Below are 15,947 nucleotides of genomic sequence, written 5' to 3' on the forward strand. Positions count from 1 at the left end.
GGCCAAACTATCGAACAAAGTTGGATCCCACATGCAACATTGTTGGATGTAGATGTTGAGGTAGTGGCAAAACTGCTTGACGAATTCAAGTTCACGTTGGCGCTAAATTTGAAAATATGGCGTAGCGTTTATGCTTCTGGAGCTGTTTGATTTGCAACAGAGATGGCGGACAAGGACAAAGGCGACGTCGTGGTTGTTGATGAACAACCAGAAACCTTGATCAGCGAGTAGGAAGCAAGGCCATGTCTGTGGGACACCTTTAGGCTCCTAATCATTATCGCTGTTTGGAGATGTCTGGTTCAATAGCGTTTAAAATTCCTGCAAATTGATCTGAGCTCATAATCATCATCGTATCTTGCAAAGAACATACCCTTTTTACACGTTCTCTTAACCATTCTTTGGTTTTTCCTTGTTCCTCGTTTCCATCCTCAATCAACTCCAGTAGCATAACGCTACACCATATTTACAAATTTTGCACCAACTTGAACTTGAATTCGTCAATTCACACTTGCTGGATAGTGTTTTGCACAGATGACATGAAAAATAATAGACAGCGCGTTGCTGATTAACAATAACTGGCATGACTCCTCTTGGCTTAAGGCTCCTGTTCTAGCTCTGTGCCGACCAAAACAGGTTGACTAAAGACTGGACTTATGGCTAAGCTCACGTATGCGTAGTTGCCTCCGAACTGCATTGGCGGCCATCTGATGGTAAAGGGAAAAAATTCTAACTGAAATTTCACCGGATGTGCCATTGGAAGACTGTGTGCGAGTACGAATGGAATTTCTAATAGTGAAAAATCGATCAAGCTCTCACAGTGCCGGAGCAGGGTTACATTTATGAGGGGGGGGGGGCGGGGGCGCCGCGAGCTTCTAGGGGATCTAGGGGACTGCCTGAAATCATTGATTGGTTATGTTACTTGAACGTTGTACCTTCCTGAATGAACAGGTTTATTGCACAAATTGACATGCAACATGTCAGTGTTGTGTGGTTTTTCTTTGTCGAAGCCATCAAATTTCACTCTTTATCGAATCGAATATTGAATGTTTTCGAAAAGAAGCAAGAGGAGCATGGCCGCTGACCAAACGTGCCTGTCAAAATTATTGCCTCAGTTCACAGCGGTCAAATGCAAAAATAAAACGCCACTTTCGGGTTTTGTAAGATGTGCAAGACTTTTGTTGGAAAATGTTATAAAGATAGCACTGGGAACCGGAGGGTTAATTACTGCAGTTCAACTTTTGAACAATTTTTTTTGTGTTAGTCATTTTTTTTGCCAAGACCGATTTTATAACGCTTATTAGTGTGGCTGTTGTGGTTTTGACCAGACCAGTGTTTGGTGGTTTTCTACAGTCCTTTGTTTCGAATTCAGTTCCATTCTTAACATTTCAATTCCAATGAAGAGGATCTTGTTCTCCACAGGAAGCCCCATAGTAAACCTTACGCTGGGATGTAGGCCATTCAGAGAAAGGACAATCGGTGGCAAAGTGGGTGCTCAGCATTTCGACCACGTTATCGTCAACATATTGACTGTCATAATGACTTAATAACCCGGCCATCTGTTCAAGAGGTATATTGACGATACCCTGGTCTAAATGCCGAGCACCGAAAAATAGAACCGAACTGAACTGAACTCGAAACGTGAAATGAACGATGAATGAAAGTGCACGTTTTAGACGAAAGATGATGTCTTCAGTCTTTCTTCTATAACCCGCAGTTCAAACACATTTCTTTCATTAACCATTCCTTTCACGGGAAAACATCATCCCAATAAATCATAGACCTGATCCCAACTGCGTGGCTTCATGTCCTTCATAGCTCAGTTATTATTCAACACATTGTGACAATGTCCAAATATGGTCATAGCGGCGCGCTCGATATTCGTCGTGTACTCAACAGATATCCTGCGATATACGTAATTTTTGGCTTCTTTTTTCAATAAACGTAGAAAATTGTGCTTTGTCATCAATGTGTTGAATAATAAAACAATTATTCTGCTCAATCTTGCGGAATATCGCCTGACTTTAGCCAACTCGGCCTAAGGCCTCGTCGGCTAAGTATCAGGCGAAATTTCACGCGATTTCGAAGGATAATTGATAAATATTTCTCCGTTGCAAGCAGCAACAGGTATAACATCTGTACTTTGGTTTGGTAGGTCAACTGGTAGAGCACTTCGTCTGTTTCTTTGAGGTAATTAGTTCAAATCCAGTGCTCTGCTTAAGTAACATTGACATCTGCGACGATCTAAAAATCTTAATATGCTTCCTGGTAACCTACTGAGGAAGGGATTCCAAAATAAGATTAAGAAAAGAATGATGAATAGAACTAAACAACAGAAGAATAAATAATATAAAGGCACTTCAAGCGGGTTATGAAAGTATCAATTATAAAAAAAATGGGCACTTGCAGTGGTGCGATTGGGTGTGGCTGTTGCTAAGGTGATAAAAGAGCGGTTGAAGAAGATGGAGCGTGACACTCAGCCTTGAATTTTGGAATGTTGCTTTTAAATCTCTGCGCAGTCTTTCTTGTTACTCAAATTTTGCATGATATCAATTTCTATAAGGTTACTTTAGCAATAGAACTAGCTTTGAAAACGAGGCAGAACATTTTCCCACTCTAATGTGAAGACTCAGTTCTTTCATTGGGTGCTTGCTAAGTATTTTATGACTATCAAAATATCCTTTAATAAAATCCCTTCCGAAATTGGCACAATTCTTCGATTCCTCAAAAGATGACATTGAAATATTGGTTGTTCCGTTAGTTTAGCAATGTCTTTCAAAAGTGGCTGCGATTGTTCGCCAAAGGCGTTTAACATGTGATATAAATCACAAAATAAACAGTTCATTATTACTAAGATTAAGAAGCATTGTTTGATCAAGTAGAGTGTTTTGTACGGACTTTGAAATTGTAATGACGCAAACACTACAGCTAAAGGATTCTGGTCTACAGGATGCAGGCATTCCTGGCCCCAGTTGTTCAAAGGATGGATAGCACTATCCAGCGGATAAACACTCGCAAAACCAATTGAGTTATCCAGTGGGTAGTGATTTATCCACTGGATAGCGCTATTTATCGTTTGAACAACTGGGGCCTGATGGACAAACCGTTGACAATGTTATAGCCGGAGAAAAGACGTATCAATAATTTCAGAGCGCAAAATTATGATGAGCCGGTTAGAAGAAGCCCAAATACCGTAGGACGATCTTTCACAGACTGTACTTTCGAATTCGAGAGGTAAAAAGTAGTGTAAAAGTGATATTGATAAGAGCAAAACTATAAATGGCGAAAGAAATTAGGGCTACAGCAGGATATTTTTCAACTTCGGCTACTGTTTTTAATTATAAAGCAAGGGTTGATTAAAGTCTCAATGCCTTCTAATTAATGAAAAACAAATCGAAACGCACGTTTATCGGTTTATCTTAATCTTATCACCAGCAGCTCTGATAAGCTCCGTAAAGTATTTCAATACATATTCAATTCAACAGGCGCCGAGCTTCCCAACACAGGCCACAAAATGCTCTGTCTTTAACAGAGAAGCGGCAAAGCGGCGTCTAAGGGGATATTTGATGGCTAATATGGCCTTCTACAAAACGTTCCTGTCCGATAAAAATGATTAAATTTCATGGGGTTTAATCAGTAGTAGTTAAGTGAACAAGCAATATGACATAAATTATTTTAATTAATTTTCAATAAACATTAATGATCATTTTTTACACTCTTTTCGATTTGTTATCTACCACTAGATTTTATAAATTGCCCAATGTCTGACACAGGGACAATATTAATTCTTTTAAAAAAATACACACTCGTATGTTATAAATGTACTTATTTTTTGTCGAAAAATAGAATGTTTTGTTATTACAGTGATGGCGTGAGTACGTGCCTTTGCTTGTTGAGACCAGCCTTACAAAAGCATGATAAGCAATATACAAAATATAAGTCGTGATTATGATTGAATGTATTTAAAATTAGCTGTATGAGCTGAGTTAAATATCATGCACTTTTTTGGACAAATATTGCCAGCTTCTATTTCAAAATAATACTTTTTGAGCTTCAAAATATATCTTGCACATACTATGTTTGCTTGAGGACAAACTAATAGACAAAAATCAATGTGATTTTGTAAATAATAGAGCTAGAAACTATTTGATCATGTGTTCAAGAATTTTAGCCAATGTTGTGTACACACCACGACCACAGAACTAACCCTTCTTGCTAAGCCGGGGAACTCTGATTTCTGTTATATGAATTCGTTCCACGATTGAGTGATATCAATTTGACAAAAAACATTTGAGGTCGATTACCGTGAAATGAGCATCAACGTTTAAAGAAAAACCTAATGGCAAACAAACGCGCCTTCAGTTTGAATTTCCCTCTCTTGAACAGAGGCTAGAAAATAAAAATGTTGTTCCTCAAATCCGATTGCTATTAACAATGGTTAGCCAGCAATAATCGATTTTTTGGAGAAAAAAATCCTTTTTCGGAATAGGTATTCCTTAAGTCCTAAAAGTTGAGTTTTTCGAAGTGGCTTGACATTTGTGGAAATAAAGTTGAGCGGAATTGAGTTCTCGAATGTTATGTCGCAACTTTCCATGATGATAAATGGTACGTTTTTAGTTGATTGACACCAATAAAATACTCAAATCTCACAAAATATTTTTTAAACTTTTGAATGTTATTATTGTGGAACAAGACAGGAAGCTCCGTTAGGGAAAAATATGCGAGTGAAACTTGTTGATGGGGTGGTTAGTGTACCATAGCATGTAACTGACTTTGAGAAAGCATCAGATCTCGTTTGGGCCGTTTCAGTATAATATTCTTCCTTTCTGAGACGAGCTCGGCGGTTTGAAAACCACACCTGAAAAAAGGAACAAAAAAGAATAATATAGTTCGTCGAACGGTTGTATGCCGGTCAGATTACTCCTGGAAGACTTCGTCATGAAGATAATTCATCTTTTTGTATTTCACAGTACTTTGTGATTGGTTTGTGGTTTTGCCGGTACTTTCACCTCAGAGGGAAATTTTCTCTACGCATGGTGATCAACAGTTTGCACGGATTTGTACAGTTCAACGATATGGAATAAAGCTTTCATACGTGTTAAATGAACGTACTAAATGGTTTTGGCTAACAGCTGGTCAAAATAAGCATGACGTGGCTCCAATCTGTAAACCAGAATCCAAGTTCCAGAATAGGGCGTCAATGCCTTCGACAATAACACCATGACAACGTTTTTCTTTGGATGTTGTCTGCCCTTTCATTAAACGATATTCCATTGGGTGTAACCCTTGTGGGGAAAGATGATAAATCTTAAGGTTTTCCCTTATGTTGGATCGGCTAAAACTATTTGGCAGAAGAAAATCAAACAAGTTGTCTTTTTTCTATGTATATGAATTCACCTGTACTCTCGCTTCAGACAAGTCAAGCCTTTGCGCCAGTTCTTCTCGTGTGTACACATCCGGGTAATGTGTCTTAGCAAACGCTTTTTCAAGTTCGTCCACCTGTTTAAGTGAGAACTTTGTACGACCACGTCGTGGCTTTCGGTTGAAGAAAAGCTCTCGGTCTTTTGTTCCTGATATAAATGATTGTTTTCTGGCCAAGATCAATTCTAAAAGAATAAAAATAGTTTTTTTTGTTGGTAAACAATCTACTGCATATTGCAGCTGTCGGTTTAAAATTATTCCGACCAGCCGCGAAAATGAGGGCGGAGGTAGGTATATTTGACGACTTCCTTTGAATGGTGTCGTATAATCATTGACAGTGCTATTTTGGTCAAGTAATATTGTATCTGACGCCTTGTACCCGGGTTGTTTGCTTCTAAAATGAGTTTATGTTACAGTTTGAAGCAGTATCATTGAGCAGTTTTTAGAAAATGACTTTACCATTCAAACGTCTAACAATACCAAAAAGAAGGATACGCCTTTACATCGACAGAAAGCACCGAAACGATGTTATTGTTTGTTAAAGGGGTTTGACAATCACAATTAGAACATTCAAGTCTTTTTAATTATGAAAACCCAAATTGCAATATCGATCATAGCTTTCGGACCGAGAGCTACTCAACTAAATATACACCGCTACTTTTAAAAAAGATTCTATCTGTCAACTAAGAAATGTTTAGAATACAAAATAAATACCTGAGTCATATTCTTGACTATTCTCCTCACTTTGTCCTTCATCGCTTTCTTTTTTGCAAGTTCTCTCTTTTCCTTTTTTTTCCGCCAAGTTGAGAATGCTTGAGATCGAGAACGGTGCTTCAAATTTTGGGACCTTTGTAATTTCTATTTCTTCCTCGGATTCTGAATTTGACAAGCAGCGCTTCAAGCCCCTTGAAGAGCAAGGAGGTGTTCCCCGTCCACACTTGTCGTTTCTGCTTTTCAGTAGCTGGCTTATTGCTTCCATGGATGGCAAATTTGCCTTGATACAAACCCCTTCAAGCAGCAAGCGATCTCGAACTTCCCAAGAAAACATATCGGGTTGCTCGAGAATAAATGTCTCAATCTTCGTCGTTATTTCTGGAGTGATATCACGGCTTTTTGATGAGGGAATTGCTCCTGGCTCGATAGAGCCTGTTTCATAGAATTTGTTTAGGATCTTGCTTACACAACCATGTGAAATTCGTAACTGCCTGCTAATATCACTCGCTCTCACCCCTAAGCGCGCCAGTTGAATTATTCTTATACGCAAGGCTTTCGGCAAGGGTTTGCCATTTACAAAGACTCCGCCAAGTTGATTTACTCTTTCTTGGCCTAAAAAGAAGTAACAAAATACAAATAAGTAACACGTCTGGTGTAGAAGCTATGCATATTAATTTAAGGTATTTTAAGTTATTGTATTTAAGCGAGCGCTGTTTGCAAAAGTTGAAGAATATAATCCGTTAATGGAGCCGGATTCGAAGCAGATGAAAAGCACGACAGTGTAACGAATTTGCTGTATTCTTTTTGCTCATATTTGATTATGGTATTATATGGATTACAAATAAGGGCACGGTAGCATTTTGCTCTTGACGAGGTCTTGTGTTGATAAAGTAACTCATTCACTCCGCCAGCACGAGACCCTTCAGAAGAAATTAATAGTGTGTAATTTTATCATGAGAACAAGCTAAAAAAGCAAGTGTAATTGTTCAAAAACAGTTTTCCTTAACATCAATTCTTATCATAGACCTCACCAAACATATTTACAAAAGACACGAATATATACCTGGAAAGAGTAGGGCATCCATTATTGAGCAGAATTTGCCTGTGAGGTATGCAGCGGCGTCCGTTGGAGGAACTCGCAAGATGTGTTCTCCAGCGATATTCGTTAATAAATGACCGTTCACCATGGAATAAGTGGTTTATGAGGAATGTATCGCAAAGGTAAACAAAGGTAAAGCGTAAGAAATGTAATTATGCTCAGGTGACTGCTGATCAGATATTTAACTCATTGAATTTTGATTGTCTGGTGAGTACTGGACCACATCATATTTTTTGGATAATCACGTGTGTAATGTGCCATGACGTAATACGACGTCAAAAACTCATTGGAGCTGGTTAGGCGGCTGAAGTGTTGCCTTATTAGTCAATGCTCAGAGTTTGTTGTTTCATTTTGTTTTGGTAACGTTTTCTGAGTCTTTGTGTGGAAGGCAAGGGTAACGCATTTTTACCTTAGTGTTGAAAAAATACAGGATAAGCGTGACAATTAAACACTTTCAACCACGGAACTACATGGAAATTCTTTGAATTACATGATGAAGCTGCATAAAATAAAATAAAAGCATTTTTTTTCCGGTAAGTTCGAGATGCGGCATCAGGTTGCGTCTCCAAAACGACGGACGACGAAGAGGAATTGTTTGGAAGAAAAAACAACTTTGCTTAAAATGCGTTTGTATCTAAGGAGATGGCTGAGTGCAAAACACCCTGCCTTCGGGTTTAACATATTTTTTTCTTTTCGATGTAAAGCTTGAAACAGTATCCCTGTAAACAACACATCAGCAGACTTGCCATTCCTCAGTTTAATGATTGTCTTGAGATACTCATAGTAGCACACGTTGTTTTCGCCTTTTGAGTGCGCGGTCATTTCTTCTCAATTTGGTGTTTCTTATTCTTGATCGGGTGTCTTCCTCGTGTGAAAAGGTTTAAAAAAAGGTACAATAAGAACTCTTCCCTTGAACAATTTTAGGCATCAAGCTGGATGTAATATAGGAATGAACATAGTCAAGCATGTGTTCAAATAAGCTATTTGTTATAAATAGCCTGTTTTTTTCCGAAAGTGTGCTTCCATCGCTTTTTGAAATCAATGGGAAAAATTGTCAAGCTTGCTGGTAATTTTTCTTTACAAACGCGATAACTTGTCGCACTGTTTATCCCAAATTATAAGGATGCATTGACTTTATTATTTTTGCATGCAAAATCTCTAGGAATGTAGCGAGGAAAATAAATGTAACGCTTCGCTAGAACTGTTACATGAGTTTACCCACGCACAAGTTCTTCGGAAAATTCAAGAACGTGATTGCAAATAATTAGATATTTTCCAAATTATTATCCTAGAATTAGAATGAAACTATTAGCCATCGTTTATTTAGTTTGATAAAGAGGTGCATATGAGTAACCTAACTTTTTCTGAGACCTTCTTGAATTACATCTATGGAGTCACAGTACATTAACTTAGAAACCCACCATCCAAATCATGATGACATGGGACCGTATTTCATTCATAACAATTATGTCAAACCCGTGTAAAACACAAACAAACGAGAATGTTAGCTTCGTCGTCTTTTTCTTAATACATTTTTTTCTTGAGAACGCTCAGTGCCAGGGAAACAACTACGGTTTATTCTTCCGCTTTTTGCAAAAGCTAGCTCGGATAAGGATATTATAATAACAAGGAGTTTTTTTTTTGGCTGGATAATACTTTCACAGTTGTCTAAGTTTTGTGATCAACGTACATTTAGAGGTTGGAAATTTTGAAGAAAGGGTGGGAAGGTGTTACCGGTTAGGCAGACTTATAAATATCCAGCTACGAATATCATATAATGCGACGCAACTGTGGCAAATATTGTAAGTTGCTCCAGATATCATTTCAGGATTTTATGAATCCCGGTTTAAAACAAGAGCTAAAAGATTGCCGGAACGAGCTTCTACCAAAGTTTTAAAGATAGCGTTGAAAAAATGTGACAAAAGTAACCTGGGATCCAGTCAATAATAAGGAAAGAGGGAGATTTGATTAACGCGCGATGACGTCGAAAGATGCAAATGATAAAATTCTTTTGAACAATTTGTTTGACTTGAGACTAAGAAGACTTAAACTGATCACAGTACATTTTCTTTATCCTCTGACAAATTGTGAACCACTTTTAAGAGCTTGCAAATTTGCTGAAACATATCTTGATCGTTTTTCTTCGCTTGATTTTGGTTTCTGTTTGGAGCTCAAGTTGTTGGCCCTTATATAATGACATGGCATTCTTTCAATGCGGGGACCTTGAGAACGTTGTGTCGAATTGTTATTGTGACGAGGTCAGTCTTTCACTGGTAAAACATTGTTTGACAATGAATACGACAGATCTCACAAGGTTAAAATTGAAATGCTTTTATTAAATGACCTCTAGTTCGCTTTCATTGATTATTTCAGGTTGATTTATCCTTCAGAGTGCCAATTTGAAGAACGCAAGAGTCAGTTAAATTGGTAGGCTTGCTTCTACTTACAAAGGAGCAGTAAAGGCCGCCTCGATTTCCCTGGTTTCTTTTTTACCTTTTCAGTCACGAGATGCACCGTGAACTAGATGGTCACTATCTTGGAGAATGCGACTTTTTAATTAACTGTATCAGGTAGTCGCAACATAACGAACGGTCTTCTGTAAGAAAAATTGCCATTGCTTGTACTCACGGTGCTCTAACAAAAATAATAACAAGATAGTAAATTCGTGCCTGATTAAATTCTGATTTCTGGTTAATCTGTTTCATTTATTAATGTTATTTTCTTAACTTCATGTAGTTCACAAAACTTGAACACGCTTCGACTTTGTGAACAACAATTCTAATGAAAGTGATATATCATTGCCCTTCTAATCAATATTGTGTACCACTGCTTTGGGGATTATTTCAATGTCTTCTGTTGTTAAATGTATTTATCCCATATTAATTTCTAGCAAAAATGGTGTCGTGCTTGAGTTATGATTCATCTCAGTTAACTCAGCTTTAACCACCTTCTGCACCCTCAGCGGCACTGTTTTTTCCACAGGAGACTGAAGAAATACTATACTATAATATAGAATATTTAATACAAGCGGAAAACAATCGACTCCGAAACAAATCCAGGCATTGCTATGAACCAAGATACCAAACAATTTTCCTCCTTTTTTTTTTTACTATAATAGTCCATAAATTCATTTTAGATTTGGAAATTGAAGAGAAACTAAAAAACATATCAAGTCATACTTTTCCTAGTACACTCCCAAATCTAAACATTCCAGGATGGCCATCATAACTTGTGCCTCACTTACAGAACAATAAACTATAATAACTTTGCTTTCAACAATTTGTACCAGCAGTTAAATCAAATCCAACCTTTCAGTGTGTACAATTAAAAAATCCTTTGCATTCTTTTGCATTATTGATCGGCTGGCTGGTTGGCATTTTTTTTTTCTGTCGACTTCATATATAAAGCGTATTGAAGGGTCTAGCTCTATTTTTTTTCTGACTCAAAACATGGAGGAAAGGCCGCTTTTGATTTGAGGAAAGGTTGTCATCTCTAGGATACATCAAGAGTTTATCCTGTGAATTATCTGTTGAAGGTCCGTTATCTTTTCCAGCAACTCGACGCCTTCCTCTAGCTCTGCGGTTAGCAAACCAGACCTGTGAAGCAATAAGACAAAAAACAATTTTTGCTTCAGTCGGAAACCGCCTCCTCGCCTTTCATCCCACACTGCTCACGTGTACAATGCCGCGGCATCTCTGTAATGGCAGTTGATTCATCAATAATGGGAAGTAAAAACTAATTGAGTTCTTTATTTGTCATCTTTTTTCTTGTTTTTCAGTTAGTTGGCCTCATAATATACGTGACATCCAAACTTGGGTTCGCAAAGATAACAATCGAAAACAGGAAATCTTGATCTCTTGAAGTTGTGGTTCAACATCCATAGAGGCGAATTTTCATGTAGTCAAAATAAGAAAAGCAACTCATTACTAACCTGGATTCTGGACTCGTCAATATCCAACTTATAAGCCAGTATTATCCTTCCCTGAATTCCAGGATAAGGATTTTTTAGGAATTCTCTTTCAAGCTCAATAGTCTGTGCTCTATTGAATCTGGTTCGCACTCGTCTCCGAGGCCGAGAGGCTTCATTGTCTGGCAAAACAGTTTGTACTGGTGGCGTATTTCTGTCGCTGGAGACATTTTTTTCAGCAATATCTAAATATATAAGAAAGGCAAGGCATCGTTAAAAAGTTTTGAACTTTAAAATTCCTAACAATATTTGTCCAGGATAAGAAACCATGAATAGCTAAATTTTCGTTTTCGAGGAAAAATAGAACTTGACTTGACTCCCCGAGGTTGCGTTTAAAGCATACAGCTGAGGAAGCTGGAGTCAGTTATATGATGTAATACACCGATCTCCCCTTAAAACTGAGAAGCCGGTCGACATTAATTTACCGACAACAAGATACCCCCGGTTTTGAAACTATGTGGAAAACATATAGTCACTACAGAATCTTGATATATCTTAATGATCTCACAGGTCATTTTTATAGGGTTTATTCCAAAGGAACTATTATGTTAATTTTATGCAAGCGAATGAGTCAATTAAGGTTTGCCAAAAGCTTCCATTTACGGGCAACCCTAAAACCCGGAATCCGGAATCACAGGTCATTGTTTTAGCAATACAGAGAATAAAAACTATCCTAAACTTTCATAAAAGCTAACCTTAGGCCTAATTAGGCCTAAACAAACGTTTTTAGGCCTAAGGTAAGCCTTTATGAATGTTTAGGATAGTTTTTACTCTCTGTATTGGTAAAACAATGACCTGCGATTCCGGATTCCGGATTCCGGGTTTTAGGGTTGCCCCCAATTTATTGAAAAAACTCAGGCAGAATAACTTTTGACCAGAGAAGTAGCGAAAGAATCACTGTCGACCATACTTTGGGTGCCCTCTTCAGAAATTGAACCGGCAAAAGAATGCGTATCCTAATTATTCGTAGTAAGGAATTGTCCTTTAATTACATTGAACTGTACTTCCAATGACAGCAGAACAAAAAAAACAACAACAGCAAAACAGTGTTATTCGTTTGTGACAGAAAGTGAAAAGTTCCTGTAAGAAAGAGTTTACAAGTAATCAGTATATTTCTCATATAATTCCCAGATAATTCCCACACAAATGTTCGCTTTTAAGATTCATAGTATTGTTAACTATCTGTACGCTGACACTTAGTATTGATAACGGTTTCATGACCTGTTTAATTAGCGCTTATTGAAAGTAAGTACTTGACTTTCAATATATATATTTTAATCACCTCCAAACGTTTCAACTGTGAAGGAGTGTGAATAGATTCTATATGGGACTCGGTCGAGGCGAAAAAGTAGGAGGGAACATGTACAGAACGAATGTATTTTTAAGGAAAGATGTCCTTCAAGAAATGTTTTAGCTATAAAAACTACTGTTCGTACTGCAGTTGTCTTGTTACTATCGAAGCCGCCAACAACGTCAGTTTTAGCCATTGAACAAAAACCGAAAGTCAAATTAAAAAGTAAAAATTAACGTGTATGACTTTTACACTTTTTTTTTTTTAAGGCTATATGTACTGACCGCTGACCGAGCAAAGGATTTTTCCTGTTACAGAATGTCTAAAAATACTTTTCGGTGCAAAGTAAAGACCCGACCATAGAAACGAGGTTCTAGGTGAGCGGTGCAGTCTTTTGAGAGTTTTTGCAGGTTTTCTGTTGTTGTTAGCAGGAAGTTATGCTTTTCATCAAGACGTCATCAAATCAGGCGAAGGCATTCATTATATTGGCCTAATATCCATCCTTTTCATCTCCAGTTATTTTTAGTTCGAGTGAGACGCGCCTTGAGTGGGAGAGAGGGAGAGCTCAATCATGCCGATCTAACACCAGAAAAATGACTGAACTTGAAGTGAACTGAGGCGGAAAAAATATATTTTCGTGTCAATACTTTTAGAAATTTGTTGCCTTCAAGAGAGTTTGAAACGAAAATGAAAACAAAAATATCAGTCTCTCACTTGTCATACATATAGCGAAAAAAAATCTGAGATTTCAAATTGGGGATCAAATAATTCTTCACAGTACCAAAAAGATTGATTCCCTTAACTTTAATTAACTTACTATTAGGAATGCTTAGTTTGCCTCTTGTAAGTTAAGGCGCCATAACAGTCAGTAAACGTAAACGCGTACATTTAACCAGAGCATTCATTTACATTCTTTGCTGCGTCAGTTAAATACTATTTTTCGGCAACAATAGACATTCCAAGGTTAACGTATGGCCTAGAATCGTCTTTTATCGTTGAGTAGAGGAAAAGTTAGAATTGAGTTTTGAACATTGGCATTTCATGGTGTAAATGTTCTGAATTACGCGTACCACGATCTTGAATGCAAGAATTGTTAATGAATACTAAAGAACCGGTGCGATAAATTTTACTTTCCGTTATTTTCCATCTCCCTTTAACCTACAACTTTTCAAATTCTTGTTTATCGAGCAAATGAAGTTTAGTCTTTCTCAATGTCCGCCATTTCCTCCCACACAAAGCTTATGGTATGGCGCAAATGATTGGCTGAAAACATATTTCTAAAAATAACTTAATGATCTGATTTCTTGTTTTACTTAAGTGCTTAAATACCAAATATATATAAAATGTTCTATTTACCTGAGTAGATCTGATGATTTTTTGTACACGGTTCTTCTAATTCTACATGTTGTCGATTCATGTTGGTATCATTGTCGATATTTAGTATGTTTGCAATTGAAAATGGCGTAAAGGTCTTTTCTTTTATAACTGCTGGTAACTCTGCTCCGCGTTCTCTTTGTTCAACGGCTTCGTGGATAATTTTGTTCTTGATTAATCGACTGATTGAACTCAGTGATGGAATTTGATTTGTAGAGCAAACGTTATCTCGCAGCAGGTGCTCTCTCAGCTCCCAACAGAATGCTCCAGGGTCCTGTGTCCTGTACTGGTCAATTCTTCTTCTATGTCGGCCGTTATGACCCGCGGGCGTCCCGTATTTTGCACGGGATCAACATTTCCAGATTCTTGGTACTTGGATAGCAGTTTGCTAATGCACCCATGAGTGACCTTTCAGCTGTCTGCTGATTTCACATTGTCGAAGTCCGAGATATGATAGCGTGATGATGCGAGACCGCAACTCCAGGGGCAGTGGTTTTCCACTAACATACTTTCTTCCAAGCGGTTAACTTGTTGCCACCTAGGACAATGCAGAACCATGTTTAAGTGGCCAGGAGACACTGGTAATTAGTAAATGGGAATAGACCATATTCGTATTTTCAGTATTTGGAAATAGCTTGCAATGGAGGCTAACGAGGGGGTTTCTTTTCAAATGCAAATACTTTTTATGATATTCCCCAGCAATAGCCTCCATTGCAAGCTAGTTCCAGTCCAATACTGAGAATACGAATATGGTCTATTGGTGAAAAGCGAGATTATCATATAAAGCATGCTATTCTACGGCGAGAGAGACCGATAAAATGTAATTAGAAAAAAACCATGATTTTTATTGCAGTTGTGGCTGTATTCAGAAGTGTGGTAGTCTTCCTGAGGTAAACGTTTCCTGAATACTTCATTCACGCTGGCAGTTTTAAGAATTAATACCTGAACCAAAGTTCAAGTTTAGTTGTTGATAATGAAATAAACTGGTTTACCTATCGACGTAAACTTCTATAATAACCATTAATTCAGGGATCTTTTGCAACAAACTGGTATTCTGGAGATTATAATAAAAAAACCAGGGAGATATATTAAAATTTCAGAGATAGAGGTGTATTGAATCATAGGCAGGGAAATGACGCAAATTATTCGGTCTTTTGAAAAATCCAGGCTGGACTTTAGCAAAAATGTCTTCACTTTCTACGAGATGTAGAATGAATTCGCACTTGAAAACAGCTTGCCACGTGGCTTTGGATAGTACGATGGTTTACAGCAATGTCAATTTGTGAAGCGCACAATCGCCAAGTCTGTATTTTTAGGTTCTTTCGCAACCACAGAACTTACTCAGTCATTTCACGGTTAGCTCTGAATTATCAATCAATGTTTCAAAAGATTCTTCGTCACAAGCGTAAGCTAATTTTCCGTTGATGTTATTCTTAGGACTACTATAATTGATTCCCAAGCAACAAGTTATTCAGTTGTTTTCGGTATTAGAAGAGGGGGGAAGTTGCGACAGAAGATTTTCTATATCCGTGATACTGTACCGTAGCAGGTACACTTTAAAATATGTGACGAGATCTGATTTATCGAGTTATCCCGAAGCAGTCTTTGCAATGATTATTTTCTATTACAAAGTGGCAAAAAACAACATTTTCATTTTTGAAAGCAGCTCAATGTCTACCCGGAATAGTTTTCACTAAAACCCATGGCAAAAAATAAAGGTATCTTTTGTCCAAGTCTAAGTAAAATCCACATCGAGTAAACTTTGTCAGTGGCAATTTGTGACAATCTATGAATTGGAATTCCTTTTCTATTGGTGGCCAAATTAAAACAGATAAACTCGTGTCAAATGTTGCAGACCCTGATGTAGATAAACTTCTGAGGTGGGGCCCTTGTATTGCAGATCGAAGTTTAAATAAACCAACCACTTCTAATCTAATAAAGGCTATAGAACGGAAATTCCCCTAGTTCTTTTGAGTATGTTTGTCTATGAAATACAATAATGTTTAAACTGACTGATGAGAGGAAAACATACACCAAATATATCTCAGTAACCATAGTTATTATATAATGATGGTTATCGAAAA

At 37.5% G+C, this 15,947-nt stretch overlaps 2 protein-coding genes across 2 annotated transcripts; both read right to left on the reverse strand.

Moving 5' to 3' along the window:
* Positions 1 to 3,306: 3,306 nt before the first annotated feature.
* On the reverse strand, positions 3,307 to 7,418 carry LOC138037852 (paired box protein Pax-3-B-like). Its single transcript, XM_068883723.1, has 4 exons — positions 7,196 to 7,418; positions 6,133 to 6,744; positions 5,395 to 5,603; positions 3,307 to 4,855 (listed from the first exon to the last, which is right to left on the reverse strand). Exons 1-4 carry the CDS (start codon positions 7,317 to 7,319, stop codon positions 4,676 to 4,678), a joined length of 1,125 nt encoding a protein of 374 aa, XP_068739824.1. The 5' UTR covers positions 7,320 to 7,418; the 3' UTR covers positions 3,307 to 4,675.
* A 3,166-nt stretch (positions 7,419 to 10,584) lies between these two features.
* LOC138035933 (paired box protein Pax-3-like) lies at positions 10,585 to 15,212 on the reverse strand. Its single transcript, XM_068882329.1, has 4 exons — positions 15,205 to 15,212; positions 13,846 to 14,144; positions 11,163 to 11,383; positions 10,585 to 10,827 (listed from the first exon to the last, which is right to left on the reverse strand). Exons 1-4 carry the CDS (start codon positions 15,210 to 15,212, stop codon positions 10,627 to 10,629), a joined length of 729 nt encoding a protein of 242 aa, XP_068738430.1. The 3' UTR covers positions 10,585 to 10,626.
* Positions 15,213 to 15,947: the final 735 nt, after the last annotated feature.

This window comes from Montipora capricornis, chromosome 2, assembly GCF_036669925.1.
Source record: "Montipora capricornis isolate CH-2021 chromosome 2, ASM3666992v2, whole genome shotgun sequence".
Taxonomy (NCBI): Eukaryota; Metazoa; Cnidaria; class Anthozoa; order Scleractinia; family Acroporidae; genus Montipora; species Montipora capricornis.

Coding starts and splice junctions, on each gene's coding strand:
- LOC138035933 (XM_068882329.1), bottom strand. Junction 11,384..13,845: donor AAATCATCAGATCTACTCAG/GTAAATAGAACA, acceptor TTATATATTTAG/ATATTGCTGAAAAAAATGTC. Junction 10,828..11,162: donor TTGACGAGTCCAGAATCCAG/GTTAGTAATGAG, acceptor ATTGCTTCACAG/GTCTGGTTTGCTAACCGCAG.
- LOC138037852 (XM_068883723.1), bottom strand. CDS start 7,319: ATGGTGAACGGTCATTTATTAACGAATATCGCTGGAGAACACATCTTG. Junction 6,745..7,195: donor GGATGCCCTACTCTTTCCAG/GTATATATTCGT, acceptor ACTTCTTTTTAG/GCCAAGAAAGAGTAAATCAA. Junction 5,604..6,132: donor TAGTCAAGAATATGACTCAG/GTATTTATTTTG, acceptor TTATTCTTTTAG/AATTGATCTTGGCCAGAAAA.